The 23301-nt window shown below is 41.2% G+C and overlaps 2 protein-coding genes and 14 non-coding genes across 16 annotated transcripts; all 16 read left to right on the forward strand.

Moving 5' to 3' along the window:
• Positions 1–3475: 3475 nt before the first annotated feature.
• Positions 3476–10149, forward strand: LOC110776618 (FRIGIDA-like protein 4a). Its single transcript, XM_021981177.2, has 3 exons — positions 3476–4490; positions 8701–8876; positions 8979–10149. Exons 1-3 carry the CDS (start codon positions 3617–3619, stop codon positions 9909–9911), a joined length of 1983 nt encoding a protein of 660 aa, XP_021836869.1. The 5' UTR covers positions 3476–3616; the 3' UTR covers positions 9912–10149.
• An 894-nt stretch (positions 10150–11043) lies between these two features.
• LOC110776619 (receptor-like protein EIX2) lies at positions 11044–14752 on the forward strand. Its single transcript, XM_056836071.1, has 3 exons — positions 11044–11158; positions 12421–13674; positions 13794–14752. Exons 1-3 carry the CDS (start codon positions 11044–11046, stop codon positions 14750–14752), a joined length of 2328 nt encoding a protein of 775 aa, XP_056692049.1.
• Positions 14753–18674: 3922 nt separating this feature from the next.
• LOC130468760 (5S ribosomal RNA) lies at positions 18675–18793 on the forward strand. The gene has a single exon (XR_008929145.1). It is a non-coding gene; the product is annotated as a 5S ribosomal RNA (ribosomal RNA).
• Positions 18794–19010: 217 nt separating this feature from the next.
• On the forward strand, positions 19011–19129 carry LOC130468771 (5S ribosomal RNA). The gene has a single exon (XR_008929156.1). It is a non-coding gene; the product is annotated as a 5S ribosomal RNA (ribosomal RNA).
• A 216-nt stretch (positions 19130–19345) lies between these two features.
• Positions 19346–19464, forward strand: LOC130468782 (5S ribosomal RNA). Its single transcript, XR_008929167.1, has one exon. It is a non-coding gene; the product is annotated as a 5S ribosomal RNA (ribosomal RNA).
• Positions 19465–19680: 216 nt separating this feature from the next.
• On the forward strand, positions 19681–19799 carry LOC130468793 (5S ribosomal RNA). Its single transcript, XR_008929178.1, has one exon. It is a non-coding gene; the product is annotated as a 5S ribosomal RNA (ribosomal RNA).
• A 217-nt stretch (positions 19800–20016) lies between these two features.
• On the forward strand, positions 20017–20135 carry LOC130468804 (5S ribosomal RNA). The gene has a single exon (XR_008929189.1). It is a non-coding gene; the product is annotated as a 5S ribosomal RNA (ribosomal RNA).
• A 217-nt stretch (positions 20136–20352) lies between these two features.
• Positions 20353–20471, forward strand: LOC130468815 (5S ribosomal RNA). The gene has a single exon (XR_008929200.1). It is a non-coding gene; the product is annotated as a 5S ribosomal RNA (ribosomal RNA).
• A 217-nt stretch (positions 20472–20688) lies between these two features.
• On the forward strand, positions 20689–20807 carry LOC130468826 (5S ribosomal RNA). The gene has a single exon (XR_008929211.1). It is a non-coding gene; the product is annotated as a 5S ribosomal RNA (ribosomal RNA).
• A 217-nt stretch (positions 20808–21024) lies between these two features.
• LOC130468837 (5S ribosomal RNA) lies at positions 21025–21143 on the forward strand. The gene has a single exon (XR_008929222.1). It is a non-coding gene; the product is annotated as a 5S ribosomal RNA (ribosomal RNA).
• A 216-nt stretch (positions 21144–21359) lies between these two features.
• Positions 21360–21478, forward strand: LOC130468848 (5S ribosomal RNA). Its single transcript, XR_008929233.1, has one exon. It is a non-coding gene; the product is annotated as a 5S ribosomal RNA (ribosomal RNA).
• A 216-nt stretch (positions 21479–21694) lies between these two features.
• LOC130468860 (5S ribosomal RNA) lies at positions 21695–21813 on the forward strand. The gene has a single exon (XR_008929245.1). It is a non-coding gene; the product is annotated as a 5S ribosomal RNA (ribosomal RNA).
• Positions 21814–22029: 216 nt separating this feature from the next.
• LOC130468871 (5S ribosomal RNA) lies at positions 22030–22148 on the forward strand. The gene has a single exon (XR_008929256.1). It is a non-coding gene; the product is annotated as a 5S ribosomal RNA (ribosomal RNA).
• Positions 22149–22364: 216 nt separating this feature from the next.
• Positions 22365–22483, forward strand: LOC130468882 (5S ribosomal RNA). The gene has a single exon (XR_008929267.1). It is a non-coding gene; the product is annotated as a 5S ribosomal RNA (ribosomal RNA).
• A 216-nt stretch (positions 22484–22699) lies between these two features.
• LOC130468893 (5S ribosomal RNA) lies at positions 22700–22818 on the forward strand. Its single transcript, XR_008929278.1, has one exon. It is a non-coding gene; the product is annotated as a 5S ribosomal RNA (ribosomal RNA).
• Positions 22819–23034: 216 nt separating this feature from the next.
• On the forward strand, positions 23035–23153 carry LOC130468904 (5S ribosomal RNA). Its single transcript, XR_008929289.1, has one exon. It is a non-coding gene; the product is annotated as a 5S ribosomal RNA (ribosomal RNA).
• Positions 23154–23301: the final 148 nt, after the last annotated feature.

The following is a 23301-nucleotide window of genomic DNA, read 5'->3' on the forward strand; positions in this document are numbered from 1 at the left end:
GAGGAATAAGGTGGCCAGGCTGGGCGGCGCATCACCGTGAACCGCGCCTGGAGGCGACGGTGATGGTGGTGGTGGGGCGACGGTGATACAGGCGGGGGAAGGAGGGAAAAAGGGGATTGGTAGGGCGAAAGAAAAACAGGGGAAAGGGGTGTTTCTTGGTCGGTTCTGAGCGGAGGGAGGAGCGATTCGGCGGTGAGGGTGGAGGGAATGGAGTCGAGCAGGCGGGGGTGACTTGGTGGTCGAGGATTGGTGGCTGCAGCGGTGGTGTGTGGCGCGGCAGGGAAAGGAAAGAGGGAGTAGGGGGTGCGTGGGAGGAGGGAGACGGCAGAGACGAGGGTGTGGCGGTGGTTCTGGGTGGTTGGCGATGCGGGGTGGTTGAAACTAGGTGAGGCGATGGTGGTAGCCGGTGTTGAGGTGGTGAACAGAGGTGGTTACAGTGGTGATGATGGATGATATTTCAAACCAGAGAAGAAGAAAAGGAGTAAAATTGGTTTTGATTTTTGATGTCTGAAAATGGTCTATGTATGTTGAGTTTGTAAAGGAAGAAGAGAAAGAATCCAACTTGAATTTTTCAATGAATGTGGACTGGTTTTTAGGGAAAAGGAGAAGGAAGAGAAATCCTTCACTCCATTTGTACGTGGAGAGCAAGGAGAGAAAGAGAGATTGGAATTTTGGCTCTTCTAAGGGCTTTATCGTAATTTCACAAGATTAGACTAAAATTTCTGAAATTCGTTGCTATTTTTGGAAACTACTAAAAATAGAAAATTTTAAAATAATTCTTTATTTAAAATATCGTTAACGAAAAATAAATAAATTTTCGTTTATAAATTTATCGTTTAAAATAAATCGTAAAAACGTTTAAAATAACGAAATTCGACTATTCGTAATTATTTAAAACGAAATTAAGCTAATAAATATTTTTAATTTTAATAAATCAAGTTTAAAAATTTCGGGGTATTACAGGAGGACTCTGATAGGGATAATCAACAGAAAATACGATTGATTTAGGATTAAATTCTCAAATTAATCCTAATTTAATTGACCAAAATCTCGCCTTTAATGTAGGACAAAGATCTTCTATGCAAAAGAATCCCACTGGCAGCAAGACTACTACTAAGATTTAGCAAATAAAAAAGAAACTTCCACTTAAAGATTCCACCAATGATGCATCTTCAGCCAAACCAAAAGCCATATAGGAGTCAGTATTGAGGCCAATTATGCCAAATTTCCTTGACAAAGAAAACTCAGTAGTAGTTTTCCAAGCCAATTCTGAAAGTAGTCCCCAAAGCCAATTGTGAAGGACACATTTCGTTCATAACCAACACATCACAATGGACATAACTAGAGTTGGTGCTATACCCTGGTACTTCACACCAGTTTATGCAAGCCCGGACCCAGCCAAGAGGAAGGAATTATGGTCAGAGTTAAGGGAGTTCGCAGCCTCTCATTCCGAACCTTGGATACTAGCTAGCAGGGGATTTCAATGATACTCGTTTCCCTTCAGAACGTAACAGTTCTTGTAATGAAACAACAAGGAGATCTGCCATGTTCAATGAATAGGTAGAAGACATGCACCTTGTGGAGGTGGAGTTCTCTGGTGCGTCACACACTTGGTCGAGAGGTTTAACACCGGAAACAAAGCAAAGTGGGCGCCTGGACCGAGCCTTATGTAACAGCGAATGGGGCTTACGTTTTGGGGCAGCTCATGTCAAGCATCTTCCTGCTGTACAATCAGATCATTGTCCATTATTTATTTCACCGAATTTCTTTGCTCCAATCCAGACGATCAATAAACCATTCCGATTCCAAGCAACATGTCTTACACACGAGAAATTCAGTGAGTTCATTCATCAAAAGTGGGACAGGAATGGCAACCTGATTACTTCTCTAGAAAATCTTTCACTGGAGTTGCAACAGTGGAATAGAGAAGAATTTGGAAATATTTGATGAAAACAAAATAGTGGCAGTCAAAGGAGATGATGGTGAATGGCTATCTGATAAAGAGTTAGTGAAAGAACATATTGTGAATTATTTTCAGAAACTCTTTACTGATGAGGGAACCCAACCCATGATGCCATACCACAGGATGTGTTCCAATAACTTCCTCGAAGAGACTGTGAACAACTGAGCAGACCTTACTGCAAGGATGAAATAGTGGTAATTGAGCAATTTATAGCTATGAAAGCACCCGGGCCGGATGGATATCAAGCGCTCTTTTACCAAAAAAACTGGGACCTGGTAGCTCCAAAAGTCAGTGATTTGGTAATGGGAGTTCTTGAGGGGAAGGGTATGCCTGAGAAACTCAATGAAACCCATATTGTCTTACTACAAAAGCTTGATCATCCAGAGTTGGCCTCCCAATTTCGTCCAATTGGACTATGCAACGTTGCTTATAAGATAATAACAAAGGTGTTAATAAACCTTGCTTATACACATGATATATTAGATAGATTATTTAATTAGATTGTGAGGTTGATAAGTTACTAAAAATGACAAGTGTATCTCTTAAATAAATATGACCGGGAAAAGGCAAATGTATCCCTTAAATAAATACGGGGGAGTATATATATATATATATATATATATATATATATATATATATATATATATATATATATATATATATATATATATATATATATATATATATATATATATATATATTTTGAATGTAAATTCATTAATAAAAAGTCATACGACATCTACAACAGAAATCGAATTTAACAAATGTATAACAAATTGAATCAAAAAGAGGTATTCCTTCATCAAAACTACTATCGTTGGGAAGATCTTGCACTGTGGGACATCTCTCGCACATATCGATGGAACATGCAGCTTTTTCGGAGAGACGGTCTAACGATTTGTTGTAGCCGCGAGGACGGTTTCCATCCGATTCATCTAAGTCAATTTGAAATTTTGATAACTGGTTCAATCTCGTATAATTCTTTATCAACGAACCGAATTCACGACGATACTCCACCAAAACTATACTAATACTAAAACCCAAATACTTAACTAATCCCACCATAGGGGAACTTACTACACTCACTAATCCCACCATAGGGGAACTTACTACAGTCAAACGATGTAGTTTTATTGAATCTGAAGACAAACACATGAATAATTAAACTAAAAGGGCCGGAAATAGCCAAATTTCCGAAGAAATTTGACTATTTCCGGCCTAAAAACCCTTTGAAACTTGTAAACCCTAGAGAGAAAAAAATGGAGAGGACGGCTAGGGTATTACATAATTCGAAAATGTATAATTTTCATATATACGGGGGAGTATATTTTTTTTTTTTTGAAGGTAAGATGAAGAACCCTACTACACTGGTATACGGGAGAGTATATGAGAACACCCTTTCTATGCGAGAACAAAATCTTAGATTTTGGCCTTTAAATCATTTCTAATCTAATCGCTGAAAATCAAGAGATTAGTAAATATACACCGTAATTAGTTCTCCGTAATTACTATCCTCTTCCCTAAAAAAATAAAAAAAAGTAAAAAAAATTACTATCCTCAACTGACAACATCTCCCGCTCACCTCTCCCTCCCTAAACTTCTTTATTCACTCGCATTTCCTTTCTCTCCTCCCTCCACCCATCAACGGCGACGATGACGACGGAGGTAAACACCACCAACAACGTCCACCGCCTCTTCGAAAATCTCGAAGCTCAGAAAACTCTCCTCTTTAAGTGCACTGACCTATACAAAACCCTAACTTCTCATTTCACCACTCTCCAACAATCCATTGATTCCAAAACCCTAACCCTAGATTCCAAGCTCCAATCTCTCGATTCAATCCAACAGAAATCACTCGAAGACCTCCATGGACGCGAGATTTCAATTCCTGATCGATTATCTTCTCTTTCCTCTGAAATCGAGTCTAAGAAGCAATCCGCCATTGCCGAGCTCGGGAAACCTCTGGACGAATCCGCGCCATTGACGGAGGTTCTGAAGTCGTTGTGTAGGAGGATGGAACACAATGGTTTGCTGAAGTTTGTGGTGTGTAAGAGGAAGGAAACTGCGTCATTGAGGGGGGAAATGCGGGAAGCAATGAAGGAGTGTGTGGACCCTGCGAGGATGGTTCTAGAAACGGTTAGGGAGTTTTTGGTGGCGAAGGAAGCGGGGGTTCGTGGGATGGCAGATAAACGGTGGGCTTGTGGTGTGGTGGTGACGGGGTTGTTTCCGCCGGAGGAGTTGAAGGAGAAGAAGAAAAGTGTTGGTGTTGCATTTTCCAGGAAGACGGTGGAGGAGGCGGAGGAGGTGGTTAGAGGTTGGAGAGAAAAGGCGGAGAAGCTCGCCGGTGTGGAAGGTGGTGGTAGTGGTATGGGGTCTGCTGAAGCGGCCATGTTCTTGCAGGTGGTGGTGGGGTTTGGTTTGAAGGAGATTTTTGATGAAGAATTTTACAAGGATATGGTGGTGGAGTTTGCTGCTAGGAGAGATATGGCTAAGCTTGCTGTTCCCATTTTTGGGGATCAAACTGCAGGTTATTTTTCTTATCTAAGAGACATATTTATTTATTTTTGTAGTCTTTAATTATGTTCTTCAGTTGTCTTAAGTATAACTTATATAATGAGATACTTAGTAATTTGATTGTATCACTGTATGCACTTGTCTTATCTAAGAGTCTGTCTTATCTAAATGTTGACATTTTTTACTCGAGTAGGTATCATTATGTCGAGAACATTTAGAGTTAATATTCATGGCAATGTTTGCAGTTGGTAATTGTATTAGGGAGTGAGGGGGTGGAATCAGAAGGAGAGAGTGTGCTGTAACTGGCAGCGCTTTTGTACGACGAGCTTGAGGGAAGTCTTGTTTCATTTGCTTTTGAGTATCTTTGAATAGTTCTAGACTTCTTGGTGAAGGGAAGGTTTGAGAGGCTGTGAAGAGCTAAATTTTAGAAGAGATGCTTGGAACTGGAAGAGATATGTATTTGGTTTTAGTTTAGAGACTTTGGTGAAGTTGTTAAGCATAAAGGTGCTGCTTTTGTAATTGAAATCCTTGTTGGATGTAAAGATTTTTGAATTGGGTTAGATTTTGGATAAAGTCTGCTGCTTGTTTGGACAAATAATGTTTTCTGCAAGTGTGCAAAGTGAGATCGACTGTATATACCGTTACAACAACAACAATAAAGCCTTAGTCCCAAAATGATTTGGGGTCGGCTAACATGAATCGTCCCAAAATCGACTGTATATACCGTTACGATTCAAAATTATCAAGCTCTGCGCTTTGCATTCTAACATTTCTGTGTTCTTGGATAAAAACATACTTTCCGGTTCTAGGGCTGGAAACAGTTAAAAGACTGTCTTGCGCAGTATGAGGAAATTTCCATAAACCAACTCAAACACCAATGCCTTCCTTTTCGTATAATTCATCTCCTAGCACCCTTGTATAGATAGCGTATACTTTTGTTGAGGTCCTGGGGTATTGGTTGTCACCTGTATCCCAAACGTTATAAACTTCTAAGTTAATCCTCAGCAGTTCAGCACCTTAAGCTTATCCTATTAGCACCCATTTTTTAGGAACATTTAGGGTTCAAGAGGGTGCGGTTTGGGGAAGGGATGCTGACTTGAAAGTGATTGACATAGTAAGAGTTGACTTTCAGTGGCAACAATGAACCATTTACTGGTAGTGTGTGTTTGAAGCGGAGGTAATGAGGTATTCTTTCTATAAGTCTATGGCATTACTATATCATTAGAAGTATATCAATGCAAAACATTGATCATTGATTTCATTAGCAAAACTTGCTGGATATATGGATGTAATGGATCCTTCCATTGCAATAAGGGAGGTAAACAATCAGTGCGCCTTTTAATCATCGTAGCTTTTTCATTAGCAAAACTTGCTGGATATATAGATGTAATGGATCCTTCTATTAATGAGGGAGGTAAACAATCAGTGCGCCTTTTAATCATCGTCGCTTCTAGATTTTATCTGCAATAAAATATAAATATACTATCATAATTATAATTTAAGGGTTTATTGACCAGAGAATTGTATTTGACCATTTAGATTCTCATCTCTCTTCTTGGCTGTGCGGCATTAGTAACTTGAATCAAAGGTTATTTTCTTTCTTATAACCAAGTTCCGTTGATATGCTTTAGCATTTGATTCACAGGTTCAAACGTGTTTTTTGAATAACATCTTCCCTCATACGCGTGTTTGGTTTCTTTTCTGCTCAATGATGAATATTAAAGTTCCATGAATTTTGATGAGATGTAGGGAATATGGCCGTAAGGGTGCATATGCATTAAAGAAAAAAATGAACAATCTCTCTCGCTACACTGTTGTATGTTGGCAAGAGTCTGCACAGCCATTTAAGTTGGAGAAGACATGCTCCTACGTTATCACCTAGCACGGTAGCACCCTTATAAGGCTAGCGGATACTATAACTGAGGGCCGAGGTATCTGGAAATATTAGCTTCTATAAGTTCTTACTTTCTTTGATTTCTTTAGAAGCTCACCTTAGCCTATTAGGCTATTAGTACCTTGCAGACACTGTTGCAACATATATCTAGCTTGTGGTAATTAACACTTGTCAATCTCCTAGATATCCATTTCTGAAGACAAATTAAACTTTGGAGGGTGGTGAAGGCCTAATTCTGGTCTGAATGGAGATTTTTCTGAGAAGAACTAAAAGAAATTGTAGGATTTGTTGTGTATCTTTAGGGTACGAAATAATTTCTATTTGCTTGGACTTGAATCTCTGTTCTATTTTCTTATTTTTACTGGGTAGATGGAAGAAGGATAATTATTACTTTGTATCTGGTCGAGCAAATTACATCCTTTGTGTAACCAATTATAAAGTGGCATTATGATGTCAGGATAATCCAACACTAATCCAACACTGCTTTATTTTAGTTAAGATGTGTTTAAATTTATGCTACATTACTTGCATGGTCGGTGGAATTTTCAACATGTTGCTTTCTAGTTGTTGAGTTTCATGCATTTTGGCCGTGGAAGGGGATGATGGTGTTGCGTATTCTTATTTGGAAGTACAAGACTAGAGGATGATGTACTGATTTTTCCTAAATAACAAATTTGCATAGGTAACTGCAAAGTTTTTAGATTAGAATGAAATGGATTATTATGAGATCTTGAGAAGAAGTCTGTGTTACCACTAGTAAGAGTTTACTTTTTCACAAGGATTAGTGATATCATTAACATGAAATCTCTTTCTAAGTTTTTAATACGAGAAACAAATTTATTATTGATGCTAGGCAATGTCTAATTGCCTAATACTATAGGAGTATATTTTTTGTCTACCTCTTCTTTTTTGTCTTCTTTAATTATATTTTTCTTGAAGAAGAGAGGAAATGGTTTGTAAGGAAGAATGCCACATAGATGAAGACTGAAGGTGAATTGGCATGTTGTCACGTGCCGATTATATCCAAGCCTTATCCACGCTTCCCACTAGCGTCACAGTCCCGTCGGATCACTAGTCAAGGCTACCCGATGTTTTTGCTATGCTAAGTGTGCTACGAAAATGGCTAACTAAGGAAGCTTGTAAGCAAGAGTGTTTGGAAAGATTTTTGTATTGCTTGAGAATGATTACAATGTGTTGGTTGATTTGTACAAATGAATGGGGAAGCCTATTTATAGGCACCCAAGTCCCTAGAGCTTTCTACTCTAGAATATTCCACAGTACTCTCTACAAAGAATGACCTACACGATTCTAGAATGTTCCCACCTCCAAGGGAACCCTCTATACAAGGAGGTCTCTAGAACTATCTTCCCAATCTGTACAGCTAGGTTCTAGACTCATCCTACCTAAAACCTTCAAGAAACAACCAAGCTAGAATGCTCAAGATGCCTCCGGAGTCCGGAGCACTCTAACCTTCCAGTGCACAACCGGACATACCTGTTGCAAAACTGGGCCTTAAACCCGAAATATGGCCCAACCATCATCGTCATTGGGCCAAATAACGTGGGACCCCCAAGTTTCAGCCTATTTGGATATCGTTTGGTCCCCCCCAACGGCCCATTATAGAGTTACTGTGATGTGGGTGTTCACTGGAAATTCATGGCCTATTCAAAATAAACCTCTGTAGGGGGTGGATGGGGTGGATGCTGCTCATGCTGCCAGCGCCCCCAGGCACACCCCTGCTGCCCACCTTGCTGCCCAGTGCCAGTGCCAGCGCCAGCGCCCACAACCATGTCTCATGATGCACCCCTGATGCCTCAACGACCCACACGACCCGATTTCCGATGGAACACCACGTTGCCCGGTGGTGCCCAACGACCTTGCCGCCACCCTTGGCGGTGCACCGCGATGCCTTGCGATGCTTGTTGCCTTGCATGCTGCTACATGCGATGGTGTGGGAGGCCGTCCGTGACAATGTGCTCCTCATGCTGTGATATGTCTGTGACAATTGGTGAAATTTGCAATGAAACCCGGACAGCTGTTAAATGAAATGAAGCACATTTAGCATATAAGATATCGGATTTCAACATCATTTTATTTTTAAATAATGTAAAAGATATACTCTTGTTGAATGTTGATGTTCGTATGAGGTACTATGTATCATTTAGTGTTATTCCTAGTGTCACTGTAGTACCATTTCATGATTTTTTGTTTTTGTTTTTGTGGTGCATGTTTCCCATACTCTGAATTGTTAACATCAGACACAGATCTAACATGCATTTCTGCAGAAGCCATTTGTATTTAGTTCGTCTTAAAAAATTTCTTTTTGCAGATTTAATTGATCAGCTTGTGAAGAATGGAAAGGAAGTTGAAGCAGTATATTTCGCCTCAGTGTCTGGCTTGACTGAAAGGTTCCAGCCTACCTCCCTTCTCAAGTCTTATTTGCGCAACTCCAAAAAGAAAACCGCAGATATATTGAAGAATGGAAACCATAAAGCTGGTGCAACTGTAAGCTAACCTCGAAGAACCTTGTTTTCTCCTTTTGCTTGTTTTATTGTTTATTATTTTGGAAATTCTGGTTCTGACTATGGATGCTACTTGACATCTCAGGATGAAGCCAACACTTTTGAGATAAGTTACATCAGGTCTATTGTCAGATGTGTGGAAGACCATAAACTTGAGTCTGACTTTTTTGTCGATAGCTTGAAGAAGCGGCTGTCCCTGTTGGAGAAAACAAAGGCTGATAAGAAGAAGGGTTCTGCAGCCAACAGCTCCAAACCTTCTAACAAGCGAGTTCACAGCGGTGGGGGTCCTCCTCGGAACAGTGGTGCGCCGCCTCCACGTCCTGCGAAAATGCGGAAGTTCCCAAGTCCATACTCATCTTATGGTCAGCGTGAGGCAGTCTCTCGCTCACCAGCTGTTAGCCCAGTATCAAGATATCTGGGCTCGTACAGCTTATCAAATCAGACTGCTTATGATCCAAGGCTCAACGCATCCACTTATGGGCCAGGTTTATCAAGTCAGACTGCCTATGATCCAGGGCTCACTGCGTCCACTTATGGCCCCAGCTTAACAAGTCAGACTGCCTATGATCCGGGGCTCACTGCTACCACTTATGGTACGAGCTTATCAAATCAAACTGCCTATGATCCAGGGTCCACTTATGGCCCGAGCCTATCAAGTCAGGCTGCCTATGATCCACATCCAGGGCTCACTGCGTCTACTTATGGCCCGAGCTTATCAAGTCAGACTGCCTATGATCCACATCCAGGGCTCACTGCGTCCACTTATAGCCCGAGCTTATCAAGTCAGACTGCGTACGATCCAGGGCTCACTGCATCCACTTATGGACCTAGGTATGGTGCTTCTCATGTTCAAACTGCTGACCAGGTCACTCAACAACAATACATAGTGGCCGGTGGCAGTGCTCCTAGTCCTAGTGTTGGGCAACGAGTTGTCAGTTCTTATGGATTGCAGAGTGCATATGGAACATATGATCATAGTGCCACCAGTGCACCTTACCAGCCTCCTTATGCACAATAATATCCGACAGAATAAGTAGACACACTGATTTCAAGTTAGTACTAGGATAGACTAGAGTTTACACTCTACATTTCTGTCCAGTTGGTGGAAGTTGTACATTCTGTCTACTCTGGCGTTGTACATTTTTTTTTGTGAAAGGTAAAAGTTTGAAAGTTAGGAATGACTTCTTTTAAGGCTAACCCCTATTCTATAGTATGGGAAAGTTGTAATATGATATTTCGGCTTTTGTTTCTTCTTACGCCTGTTGCCTGCAGTCCTATGCAATTTGTGATTGCTGAAAAACATACATTAGAGAAAGTAATCAACGACTTTATGGTGTTGAAAATGATACTCTTGTATACATTTACGGCAAAAATTCATTCAAACATGGCACTAACTTGGACATACTAATCTCTTTAGAGAAAAATGTGTTAATTTCAAAGACAATTGGATGGGGAAAGTTCCAACTTCCAAGTTACTGAAAACTTTTTTTTTTTGTGTACTAATTGATGTTCAACTTTTCATGTAACTAACCATGAACTAGCCACTTCTCTTTTTTTTTTTTTTTTTTTTGAAGGAAATGATCTAGCCACTTCTAGTCTATGCTGTCAGTAGTTCAAGTATGTTATTTTTGAGGGAAGTTCAAGTATGTCAGTAGTTCAAGTATGTTATTGCTTAACCTTGAAATGATATTTTTAGTGGCGTGCCTTGTGATGTTGCAGACAGTATATTTAGTGGCGTTTTGTCAGTGGAGTTGTTTATACTTTATACTTTTACCAGAGTTTGTCTTTGAGTACAGAGTATATCTATTATGTGAGCACTTGTGTTTGATATATTTATGTGAGTTATGACGATTGCAGGAAACAAGACAGCAATGGTTCGTTGGTTGTTTGCTCAATGTTTGATATATTTAACGAATGCAGAGAAGTTCCCAACAGATGTGGCTTTTGTAAGGTTCCTGAGAGTAATTCTAAGGAGATGCTCAATCAGCACAATTCAGTGAACAACAACAGTGATATCAACGATCTCTGACCAGAAACAACATTGTTCCGTGCTTTTGTTCTATGCGTAAGGAGAATTATAGAACATTGTACTAACTTTGGCGAGTAAATTAATTTCAGCCTGACAATTTCTAGCAAAAGAGTAAAATTGCATGAAGAAGATTGAAAGCCAGGAAACAAGATTCTTCAGGATGTTTCAGACTTGTGTTATGATTGTGCTGCTGTTCTTCAAAGAGGAAGGTTCTAGTTTTAACTGGGATGTCACTGGTACTGTACAGACTTCTGTTAGGATTGCATGTTGTTCAGCTGGGATTTGCAGCTAGTTAGTTTACAAATTGTTCATAAAATCATATTCTTGTCCATTACTTTTAACACCTGTTGGAGTTCCTTATTTTAAAAACTGAAATTGGCCATTGAAGGTATTAAGTTGGACGAAGAGAGCAGCTAGAGACATCTGATCAAGCTAAAGCAAGGGGTGCAAGTGCAGTAAGTCCTCTTACCCCTTTCTCAGTTGACAGTTGTGTACTTTTATTCCATATTCTTAGTGCTTTTAGAGAGTGTTTGTTTAGAGGATAACTGAATAGGAAAAATGAACGCTAGTTTCGGTACTTGAGCATGGTACATCTAGGTAGCGAGTGCGTCCTTCACGAAATAGGATTAATGAGATTCCATTTCTTGCGTGTATGGTCAAGATCTGCTCAAGGAGGCAAAAATATGAGAGATTTCTAGAAATTGCTTCTTTTCCTTTCTTGGGGTCTCATACTCTTAGTGTGATAACCAAGTCTGAATTAAGAACAAACTAGTTAATTTTGAATCAACCGCTGTATATCCCTTGAATGAAACTAATGACAAGAACATTTTGAAATTAGTTTGAGGACATATAAGTCAATGTGACTGAATAATGAATAATATATAATGACGTACACCATTAGGTATTGCAAAGACTTTGGGGTGGAAAAGTATAGGTCTATTTAGTTGGGCTGACTAATTCTCCACCCCCCCCCCCCCCCCCAACCCCTGTTGACTAAAACAACATTCTTAAAGAACAAATGTATGCTAGCAAAAATTATCCATATTTTACGTAACCAAGTCTAGCTTAAACTCCCCGTATGTTAGTAATAATCCAATTTCTAACTACCAAAAGAAAAAAAAAAGAGACGAAAAACTAGTGTATGGGGAACCCTGTTTTCAATAGCTCTTTGACCTTAAACTTGGTACCATCATGAACCTCTGTATGAATACATGCCAGAATTATTAGGATATATCTCTTGTTGAAAATCATAAATGTTGCTGTTACTATCATCCTCAACTAACAGAATTAGTTTAAATGTTATCTATAAAAGTGGCCCCTAATAAACATGGTCCGTTAGTTACACAAATTAATCTTGGTGTTTTATCTTTGTATCCTAAAGACCTCTCAATCTCTGGATTTAAATACAAAAGCACAATCCTACCATGAAAACACTTGATCACCTTTCATCATCAATGTTATTACTTTGTTTGCATGTGCTATTATGCTACTTCTTCAGTCATGCTGTTTCAGGGGATGGGATTAGCACTGGTAGCAAGTGTATCAGCATGGAAAGAGAAGCCCTGCTTCAATTCAAACAAGGTATTGAGTTTGATCATTGTGGGTTGCTCACTTCTTGGGGGAGACCATCAAGACTGCTGCAGATGGCCCGGTATTCGCTGCAGCAACCTTACTAGCAATGTTATCATGCTTAGTCTTCAAGGTAATGGTGTGAATGATGATGAGTTTTGTCTACAAGGTAAGGTGGATTCTTCCATATTTAAGCTTAAGCATTTGAAATATTTGGACCTGAGCTGTAATAAATTTTCCCAGCCTATTCCCAAATACATTGATTCCCTCACCAATTTAGAGCATCTGAATCTGTCAACTGCTGGCTTTACTGGTGAAATTCCTCAGCAACTGGGAAATCTTTCCAAATTAGCATATCTTGATCTCAGTTCTTATGGCTATTCTTTCTCTAACAGACTTACTGCTAAAAGCTTGCAATGGCTTTCCGGTCTCAAAATGTTGAGAGAAATCCACCTTGGTGGAAGTGATCTTAGTGAAGCCACAGACTGGTTCCAAGCCATACACAAGATTCCTTCTCTAAAGGTCCTTTACTTGGATAACTGTCCCCATCTTCCTATACCATTATCACTTTCTTACATCAATACATCAACCTCTCTTGTCGCCTTGAGCCTTTCTTCTAGCATTTTCCAGGATTCTTCTGTATTCCAATGGTTGTTCAACTTGAGTGTAAACGGTAACCAATTTGAACATCTTGACCTTTCTTCTAACGCTCTTTCAGGGCCTATCCCAAGTGGATTTGGGGACATGCACTCCCTTTCATATCTTGACCTTTCTTCTAACTCATTTTCAGGGCCTATCCCTATTGCATTTGGGAACTTGCAATCCCTTTCATATCTCTCCCTCTCTCAAAATCAACTCGAAGGTTCAATTCCCGACAACTTTTCCAACCTGACATCTCTGCGAGTTCTCTCTCTCTCAAACAATAAACTTCATGGTCCCATTTCGAAAAGCCTCCGCAATTTGAGCAACTTGCAGAGACTCTACCTACCTTTTAATAGTTTTGCAGATGATTTGTCCAGTGTCATAAAAGCACTGTCAAGGAGTGCAAACAGGCCCATTGTGGAATACTTAGATTTAAGGGCAAATGAGTTCTGGGGTTCTGTTCCAGACATGATCAGCACCTTTTCTTTAATGAGAGAATTACATCTTGATGGGAACAAGTTGAATGGCACAGTCAGTGAAGGTATAACTTCTCTGGAAATATACCAGCATCCATTGGTGGCCTCTCTAAAATACAATATTTGGTGTTGCGAAATAATAGCCTTTCCGGAAAGCTTCCCATGTCCTTGGAGAACTGTACAGATTTGGTAGTTCTCGATGTTGGGTATAATTCACTAACTGGCTATATACCCTCAAATATCGGGGATACTTTTGGAGCTCTTGGAATTCTTAATCTACGAGAGAACAAGTTTTACGGAAGGCTACCTGTAGGCCTTTGTCAACTGTCCAATCTCCAAATACTGGATGTTGCTAGTAACCACATATCAGGTACAATTCCAGAATGCATATATGATCTTACTGCAATGATTTACGGGTCAAGCTACCTGTTGTCTATGGATGTCGTTGACCTCAAGGTCGGGGAAGTAGACACTCTTCCATACGGAGAATCTGCAACTATTGAGTGGAAAAGAGAAGAAAGGAAATTTGATAAGTCCGTGGAGCTGTATATATTAATCGATCTCTCCCATAACGAGCTGGAAGGGGAAATACCTGATGGAATTACAAGTCTTAAAGGGTTAATCTCCATTGACTTGTCAAGAAACAAATTACATGGAACCATTCCGTACAATATTAGTCAGTTGACATTGTTAGAGTTTTTCGATTTATCAAACAACCACCTCTCTGTAGATATACCTGTAAGCCTTGCGCAGCTCACTTATCTGGGAACCCTGAATTTGTCAGACAATAACTTTACAGGGAGAATCCCACATGGAACTCAGCTACAGAGTTTTGATCCTTCATCATACATGGGAAACCCATCACTTTGTGGCGCACCACTTCAAGAATGCCCCGGAGATAAACAACCTCCTGTAAAGATACCAAATACAGAACAAGAACATGAACATAGCATTGATCGGTTTTATCTAGGGTTGTACATAAGCTTGGTGCTTGGATTTATTATAGGCTTCTGGGGAGTTTGCGGCACTTTGGTCCTCAAACAATCATGGAGATATGCTTTTTTTCGGTTCTTCGATGACATGAAAGACAAGGTGTATGTCATGGTAGTTGTTAATGTAGCTAGAGCTTGGAGGAAACCTTGAAGGTACTTCATAGGTAGTTAATGTAACAAATTACCATTCTCTTGAAACTTGTGCGTTTGTTGCGGCACTAGTGTTATGTTGTAATTTGAACTCTTTTCTTATGTATGTAAACCTATGCTAAAAAAGAAAAACCAACATTTCTCTTCGGCCTCTTTATTGTCTATTGTTGGCAGTGTATATTACACTATATATGGAGATTTCAATCTAGCTGGTGTATCGTATGTATATATTTTTTTTTGAGGGAAATGGTTAGTGCTTTTTATTCAAATAGAAAGTGTATACAAAAGCATATAGGAAGAAACCTCGCTGGGTGTGTGGTTTTCCAACATTGTTCCATACCAAAAGTTACTAACCTCGCAAGATAATGCCCTATGAAATTACCGTCTTTTTTTTTATATGTGAACGAACTAAGATATAAAAAACACTACTACAAACAACTAAATTCTTTAACACACTCCTTTCAGGCTTTCATCCTTTGCATTGTGGCCTCAAGGCCCTCAACACTCCTTTCAGGCTTTCATCCTTTGCATTGTGGCCTCAAGGCCCTCAACACTCCTTTCAGGCTTTCTTCCTTTTCACTGTGGCCTCGTCAAGTCTTGCAATCCAATTTCGTATATAAAAATAAACGCATGTTGCAACATTTAACCTCCTTTTCGAGCACAAGGCGAATTTTTTTATCAACAGTCAACGCTGATCTTTTTGTCGATATTTAAATTTAACGGATATTTCATGAAATACCCTCGAGTTTTGAAGTAATTCACCAAATGTCCATCAAGTTCCAATAATTCACCAAATACTCCTGACAATTGACTTAATGCCCAAAATACCCTTACTGATAACGGTTCGTTAGTCCGCCGTTAGCCTAGTTTCATAATTCACCAAATACCCCTATTATTAAACTCATTTCACCAAATGCCCCAAACTTAAAAATAGTTATTCTGATGTTCCAACGGCTACTTTTTTCGTTTGAAAAGTAGTTGTTGGTCTTGCTTGGCTATAAAAACCCATTTTCTATTAGAGTACCTACATTAGAGTCCACATATATTAGAGTACCTAACCAATATTGCTATTGTGGTAGGAAATTTGTCATCCGAAGCTCCGATACAACACTCAATCCACAAAAGAAGTCCGAGGGCAAGGTCTTATTATTGGTATAGAGTTGGATGTACAAGCTGGCCCGCTAGTTGATGCTTGTCGAAATTCAGGAATGTTAAATTGTTAATATTAACTGCTGGAAAAGGAAAATAGTGAGATTGGTTCCTCCACTGACCATATTAGAACAGGAGCTCGAAACAAGTTCTGAGATTCTCCTCAAGTGTTTCCCGTCCCTGGTTTGAAGCAGTTGAGTTGAATTTGTGTACGATGAGTCGATGCTTGTCAAATTTCCTTGTGGCATCAATAGATCCTCCGTCCCTTAATACTCGCACCGCTTTCCTTTTCGGGCCGTCCCTTAATACTTGCACCGCTTCTATAAATGGAAATTTTTAACAATATTATATTATTTCTCACTTACCTACTAACCCCACCTACACCCCTACTCCCTACAAAAAATCATTTAAAAATTCACACTCTCCACTCACCACTTTCCACCTTTACACATTTCCCACTAACTATATTAAAAAAATACCCCACTATCAACTAACACACATTAAATTAATAAGTCAATTGAATTGTCTTAAACTCCACATCGGTCAAACCGGTGCGAGTATTAAGGGACGGAGGGAGTATAAATTGTGTAGCTTTGTATTGAGTGGAACACACAATCTACATTATTATTTTCTCTTCTTACTACGTTTGTTCATAGCCTTTAGATATTATCACGACTTTAGTGGATCAAGAAGGCATAAGCAAACAATAAGCAACGACTAATTTTCAAACGAAAAAACTAGCCGTTGGAACATCAGAATAACTATTTTTAAGTTTGGGGCATTTGGTGAAATAAGTTTAATAATAGGGGTATTAGGTGAAATAAATTTTTAAAAAGGGGCATTTGGTGAATTATGAAACTAGGCTAACGACGGACTAACGGACCGTTATCAGTAAGGGTATTTTGGGCATTAAGTCAATTGTCAGGGGTATTTGGTGAATTATTGGAACTTGATGGGCATTTGGTGAATTACTTCAAAACTCGGGGGTATTTCATGAAATATCCGTTAAATTTATGCTTAAGTTAAATATAGCAAAGGACGAGCAACAATGTACTCTTCAAAAGATAGTAATTCATTAAATCACGATAAAATCTTATACTTCCTCCGTTCTTATTTATATGACAATTAATTTTGTCACACATATTAAGGAGAGAGGTATAAGAGAAAGATAAAGAATAAAAGTGCCCCTTAACAACGAGAATCAACCATCATCACTTTCACCAAGCCCGGCCCCAAAGCGTAGGCGAGGGGTGCAACCGCCTATGGCCAAAGGCGGAAAGGGGCCCAAAATAATAGCATGTCCAGTAAATTAATTTTAGTAATAAACAACACAATAAATACACATGTTATTTCTTTGGCTCATTGGTAGAAAGTAGGTGTTAAAGCTTTGATACCTACCCCCACAGGTCTAATGTTTGATTCCCCTCATTGTCTTTATTATTTTGTTTATTCGTTCAACTCTTTTATTTTCTATTTTTAACTTTGTCATTTATAATACTTTGTACATATAGTGTCTCAATTATTTAAAAGTATTTGACTGTCTTTATTATTTTGTTTATTCGTTCAACCCTTTTATTTTCTATTTTTAACTTTGTCATTCATAATACTTTGTACATATAGTGTCTCAATTATTTAAAAGTATTTGACTTTTAGTACTCAGTTCTTTTTTTTTTTTGACATCTAGACTCAATTCTAATTGATGGAACTATATGTGGGCAAAAAAAATGGGCAGTAACGATGGCTATTACAAATGTGTGTTGAACTGGGCAGTAATGGTGGCTATTACAAATGTGTGTTGAACTGGGCAGTAACGGTGGCTAGTACAAATGTTAAAAATCTTAAAACTGTGTGTTGAATTGGGCAGTAACGGTTACCTACCCAAAGAGCTAGGCCAAAAACTAAAAATGTCATAAAATGAAAAATATAAATCCTCTTGGGTCAAATGAACACTCGTTTTCTTCAGAAATATGAGACGTACGACAATATGGTGTCTAAACAAGAAACCGATAAGGTATCAATACGTTTTCGAATAGAAACGGGGCATTTTCGTGATTTCAAGAAACTCGAACGGGCATAACTCTAACCCCGAGAGTCCGATCGGGCCGATTTTTTTTTTAAAACCCCTTATTTTTAAGAGTATTAAAAATTCATGGTGCCCGGTTGGTCCGTAGATTCACGGATAAGCCAATAACGAGAAAAAATTTTGGAGAGTTGTAACTTGGTCTCCGGTTGTCCGAATGGGGCGATTTTTTTTTTGAAATTGCGTATTTTTTTGAGATCTATGCGACGCAAACTCCCTACATATGTAGGGGGTTTGTGAAATTAGAATTTCAAAAAAAATCCTCTAAGTGGTAGATTGTGAGTTCTAGGGACATAGTGGTAATTGTGTAATTGAAACTAGGTTTATGTATATATAGAAATGTATTACCAATTGAGTGCATAAGTTCACAGTTGCTCTGGTGATGAGGATGACGCCTTCAATATTTGGGTTAAGCGTGCTTGGGCGAGAGTAGTACTAGGATGGGTGACCTCCTGGGAAGTCCTCGTGTTGCACCCCTTTTTTCGCCAAATTCCGTTTTTTTTTTCGACGACGGTGCTGTAAAACGAGGTTGCGGAGCGTAGGTCTCGGAGAAATAATGAATTTGGAAAAAAGAACGGCGGAGTTCCGAGAACCGGGCGCAAAGTTACGGCATTCAGAAAAGAAAAGGGTAGGTGTTTAAATGCACCGGAGGTGGAGGGTTTGGGTTATAATGAAATGAGCGCAGTAAGTGTTTGGGTGCGATCATACCAGCACTAATGCACCGGATCCCATCAGAACTCCGCAGTTAAGCGTGCTTGGGCGAGAGTAGTACTAGGATGGGTGACCTCCTGGGAAGTCCTCGTGTTGCACCCCTTTTTTCGCCAAATTCCGTTTTTTTTTTCGACGACGGTGCTGTAAAACGAGGTTGCGGAGCGTAGGTCTCGGAGAAATAATGAATTTGGAAAAAAGAACGGCGGAGTTCCGAGAACCGGGCGCAAAGTTACGGCATTCAGAAAAGAAAAGGGTAGGTGTTTAAATGCACCGGAGGTGGAGGGTTTGGGTTATAATGAAATGAGCGCAGTAAGTGTTTGGGTGCGATCATACCAGCACTAATGCACCGGATCCCATCAGAACTCCGCAGTTAAGCGTGCTTGGGCGAGAGTAGTACTAGGATGGGTGACCTCCTGGGAAGTCCTCGTGTTGCACCCCTTTTTTCGCCAAATTCCGTTTTTTTTTCGACGACGGTGCTGTAAAACGAGGTTGCGGAGCGTAGGTCTCGGAGAAATAATGAATTTGGAAAAAAGAACGGCGGAGTTCCGAGAACCGGGCGCAAAGTTACGGCATTCAGAAAAGAAAAGGGTAGGTGTTTAAATGCACCGGAGGTGGAGGGTTTGGGTTATAATGAAATGAGCGCAGTAAGTGTTTGGGTGCGATCATACCAGCACTAATGCACCGGATCCCATCAGAACTCCGCAGTTAAGCGTGCTTGGGCGAGAGTAGTACTAGGATGGGTGACCTCCTGGGAAGTCCTCGTGTTGCACCCCTTTTTTCGCCAAATTCCGTTTTTTTTTCGACGACGGTGCTGTAAAACGAGGTTGCGGAGCGTAGGTCTCGGAGAAATAATGAATTTGGAAAAAAGAACGGCGGAGTTCCGAGAACCGGGCGCAAAGTTACGGCATTCAGAAAAGAAAAGGGTAGGTGTTTAAATGCACCGGAGGTGGAGGGTTTGGGTTATAATGAAATGAGCGCAGTAAGTGTTTGGGTGCGATCATACCAGCACTAATGCACCGGATCCCATCAGAACTCCGCAGTTAAGCGTGCTTGGGCGAGAGTAGTACTAGGATGGGTGACCTCCTGGGAAGTCCTCGTGTTGCACCCCTTTTTTCGCCAAATTCCGTTTTTTTTTTCGACGACGGTGCTGTAAAACGAGGTTGCGGAGCGTAGGTCTCGGAGAAATAATGAATTTGGAAAAAAGAACGGCGGAGTTCCGAGAACCGGGCGCAAAGTTACGGCATTCAGAAAAGAAAAGGGTAGGTGTTTAAATGCACCGGAGGTGGAGGGTTTGGGTTATAATGAAATGAGCGCAGTAAGTGTTTGGGTGCGATCATACCAGCACTAATGCACCGGATCCCATCAGAACTCCGCAGTTAAGCGTGCTTGGGCGAGAGTAGTACTAGGATGGGTGACCTCCTGGGAAGTCCTCGTGTTGCACCCCTTTTTTCGCCAAATTCCGTTTTTTTTTTCGACGACGGTGCTGTAAAACGAGGTTGCGGAGCGTAGGTCTCGGAGAAATAATGAATTTGGAAAAAAGAACGGCGGAGTTCCGAGAACCGGGCGCAAAGTTACGGCATTCAGAAAAGAAAAGGGTAGGTGTTTAAATGCACCGGAGGTGGAGGGTTTGGGTTATAATGAAATGAGCGCAGTAAGTGTTTGGGTGCGATCATACCAGCACTAATGCACCGGATCCCATCAGAACTCCGCAGTTAAGCGTGCTTGGGCGAGAGTAGTACTAGGATGGGTGACCTCCTGGGAAGTCCTCGTGTTGCACCCCTTTTTTCGCCAAATTCCGTTTTTTTTTTCGACGACGGTGCTGTAAAACGAGGTTGCGGAGCGTAGGTCTCGGAGAAATAATGAATTTGGAAAAAAGAACGGCGGAGTTCCGAGAACCGGGCGCAAAGTTACGGCATTCAGAAAAGAAAAGGGTAGGTGTTTAAATGCACCGGAGGTGGAGGGTTTGGGTTATAATGAAATGAGCGCAGTAAGTGTTTGGGTGCGATCATACCAGCACTAATGCACCGGATCCCATCAGAACTCCGCAGTTAAGCGTGCTTGGGCGAGAGTAGTACTAGGATGGGTGACCTCCTGGGAAGTCCTCGTGTTGCACCCCTTTTTTCGCCAAATTCCGTTTTTTTTTTCGACGACGGTGCTGTAAAACGAGGTTGCGGAGCGTAGGTCTCGGAGAAATAATGAATTTGGAAAAAAGAACGGCGGAGTTCCGAGAACCGGGCGCAAAGTTACGGCATTCAGAAAAGAAAAGGGTAGGTGTTTAAATGCACCGGAGGTGGAGGGTTTGGGTTATAATGAAATGAGCGCAGTAAGTGTTTGGGTGCGATCATACCAGCACTAATGCACCGGATCCCATCAGAACTCCGCAGTTAAGCGTGCTTGGGCGAGAGTAGTACTAGGATGGGTGACCTCCTGGGAAGTCCTCGTGTTGCACCCCTTTTTTCGCCAAATTCCGTTTTTTTTTCGACGACGGTGCTGTAAAACGAGGTTGCGGAGCGTAGGTCTCGGAGAAATAATGAATTTGGAAAAAAGAACGGCGGAGTTCCGAGAACCGGGCGCAAAGTTACGGCATTCAGAAAAGAAAAGGGTAGGTGTTTAAATGCACCGGAGGTGGAGGGTTTGGGTTATAATGAAATGAGCGCAGTAAGTGTTTGGGTGCGATCATACCAGCACTAATGCACCGGATCCCATCAGAACTCCGCAGTTAAGCGTGCTTGGGCGAGAGTAGTACTAGGATGGGTGACCTCCTGGGAAGTCCTCGTGTTGCACCCCTTTTTTCGCCAAATTCCGTTTTTTTTTCGACGACGGTGCTGTAAAACGAGGTTGCGGAGCGTAGGTCTCGGAGAAATAATGAATTTGGAAAAAAGAACGGCGGAGTTCCGAGAACCGGGCGCAAAGTTACGGCATTCAGAAAAGAAAAGGGTAGGTGTTTAAATGCACCGGAGGTGGAGGGTTTGGGTTATAATGAAATGAGCGCAGTAAGTGTTTGGGTGCGATCATACCAGCACTAATGCACCGGATCCCATCAGAACTCCGCAGTTAAGCGTGCTTGGGCGAGAGTAGTACTAGGATGGGTGACCTCCTGGGAAGTCCTCGTGTTGCACCCCTTTTTTCGCCAAATTCCGTTTTTTTTTCGACGACGGTGCTGTAAAACGAGGTTGCGGAGCGTAGGTCTCGGAGAAATAATGAATTTGGAAAAAAGAACGGCGGAGTTCCGAGAACCGGGCGCAAAGTTACGGCATTCAGAAAAGAAAAGGGTAGGTGTTTAAATGCACCGGAGGTGGAGGGTTTGGGTTATAATGAAATGAGCGCAGTAAGTGTTTGGGTGCGATCATACCAGCACTAATGCACCGGATCCCATCAGAACTCCGCAGTTAAGCGTGCTTGGGCGAGAGTAGTACTAGGATGGGTGACCTCCTGGGAAGTCCTCGTGTTGCACCCCTTTTTTCGCCAAATTCCGTTTTTTTTTCGACGACGGTGCTGTAAAACGAGGTTGCGGAGCGTAGGTCTCGGAGAAATAATGAATTTGGAAAAAAGAACGGCGGAGTTCCGAGAACCGGGCGCAAAGTTACGGCATTCAGAAAAGAAAAGGGTAGGTGTTTAAATGCACCGGAGGTGGAGGGTTTGGGTTATAATGAAATGAGCGCAGTAAGTGTTTGGGTGCGATCATACCAGCACTAATGCACCGGATCCCATCAGAACTCCGCAGTTAAGCGTGCTTGGGCGAGAGTAGTACTAGGATGGGTGACCTCCTGGGAAGTCCTCGTGTTGCACCCCTTTTTTCGCCAAATTCCGTTTTTTTTTCGACGACGGTGCTGTAAAACGAGGTTGCGGAGCGTAGGTCTCGGAGAAATAATGAATTTGGAAAAAAGAACGGCGGAGTTCCGAGAACCGGGCGCAAAGTTACGGCATTCAGAAAAGAAAAGGGTAGGTGTTTAAATGCACCGGAGGTGGAGGGTTTGGGTTATAATGAAATGAGCGCAGTAAGTGTTTGGGTGCGATCATACCAGCACTAATGCACCGGATCCCATCAGAACTCCGCAGTTAAGCGTGCTTGGGCGAGAGTAGTACTAGGATGGGTGACCTCCTGGGAAGTCCTCGTGTTGCACCCCTTTTTTCGCCAAATTCCGTTTTTTTTTCGACGACGGTGCTGTAAAACGAGGTTGCGGAGCGTAGGTCTCGGAGAAATAATGAATTTGGAAAAAAGAACGGCGGAGTTCCGAGAACCGGGCGCAAAGTTACGGCATTCAGAAAAGAAAAGGGTAGGTGTTTAAATGCACCGGAGGTGGAGGGTTTGGGTTATAATGAAATGAGCGCAGTAAGTGTTTGGGTGCGATCATACCAGCACTAATGCACCGGATCCCATCAGAACTCCGCAGTTAAGCGTGCTTGGGCGAGAGTAGTACTAGGATGGGTGACCTCCTGGGAAGTCCTCGTGTTGCACCCCTTTTTTCGCCAAATTCCGTTTTTTTTTCGACGACGGTGCTGTAAAACGAGGTTGCGGAGCGTAGGTCTCGGAGAAATAATGAATTTGGAAAAAAGAACGGCGGAGTTCCGAGAACCGGGCGCAAAGTTACGGCATTCAGAAAAGAAAA

This window comes from Spinacia oleracea, chromosome 2, assembly GCF_020520425.1.
Source record: "Spinacia oleracea cultivar Varoflay chromosome 2, BTI_SOV_V1, whole genome shotgun sequence".
Classification (NCBI taxonomy): Eukaryota; Viridiplantae; Streptophyta; class Magnoliopsida; order Caryophyllales; family Amaranthaceae; genus Spinacia; species Spinacia oleracea.

What these genes read in the sequence shown, in the direction of transcription:
- LOC110776618 (XM_021981177.2), top strand. Translation starts at nt 3,617, where the DNA reads ATGACGACGGAGGTAAACACCACCAACAACGTCCACCGCCTCTTCGAA. An exon ending in TTTTGGGGATCAAACTGCAG is followed by an intron (nt 4,491 to 8,700) that starts GTTATTTTTCTT and finishes TTCTTTTTGCAG; the next exon opens with ATTTAATTGATCAGCTTGTG. An exon ending in ACCATAAAGCTGGTGCAACT is followed by an intron (nt 8,877 to 8,978) that starts GTAAGCTAACCT and finishes TTGACATCTCAG; the next exon opens with GATGAAGCCAACACTTTTGA.
- LOC110776619 (XM_056836071.1), top strand. Translation starts at nt 11,044, where the DNA reads ATGAAGAAGATTGAAAGCCAGGAAACAAGATTCTTCAGGATGTTTCAG. An exon ending in TTTTAACTGGGATGTCACTG is followed by an intron (nt 11,159 to 12,420) that starts GTACTGTACAGA and finishes CTACTTCTTCAG; the next exon opens with TCATGCTGTTTCAGGGGATG. An exon ending in GAATGGCACAGTCAGTGAAG is followed by an intron (nt 13,675 to 13,793) that starts GTATAACTTCTC and finishes AGAACTGTACAG; the next exon opens with ATTTGGTAGTTCTCGATGTT.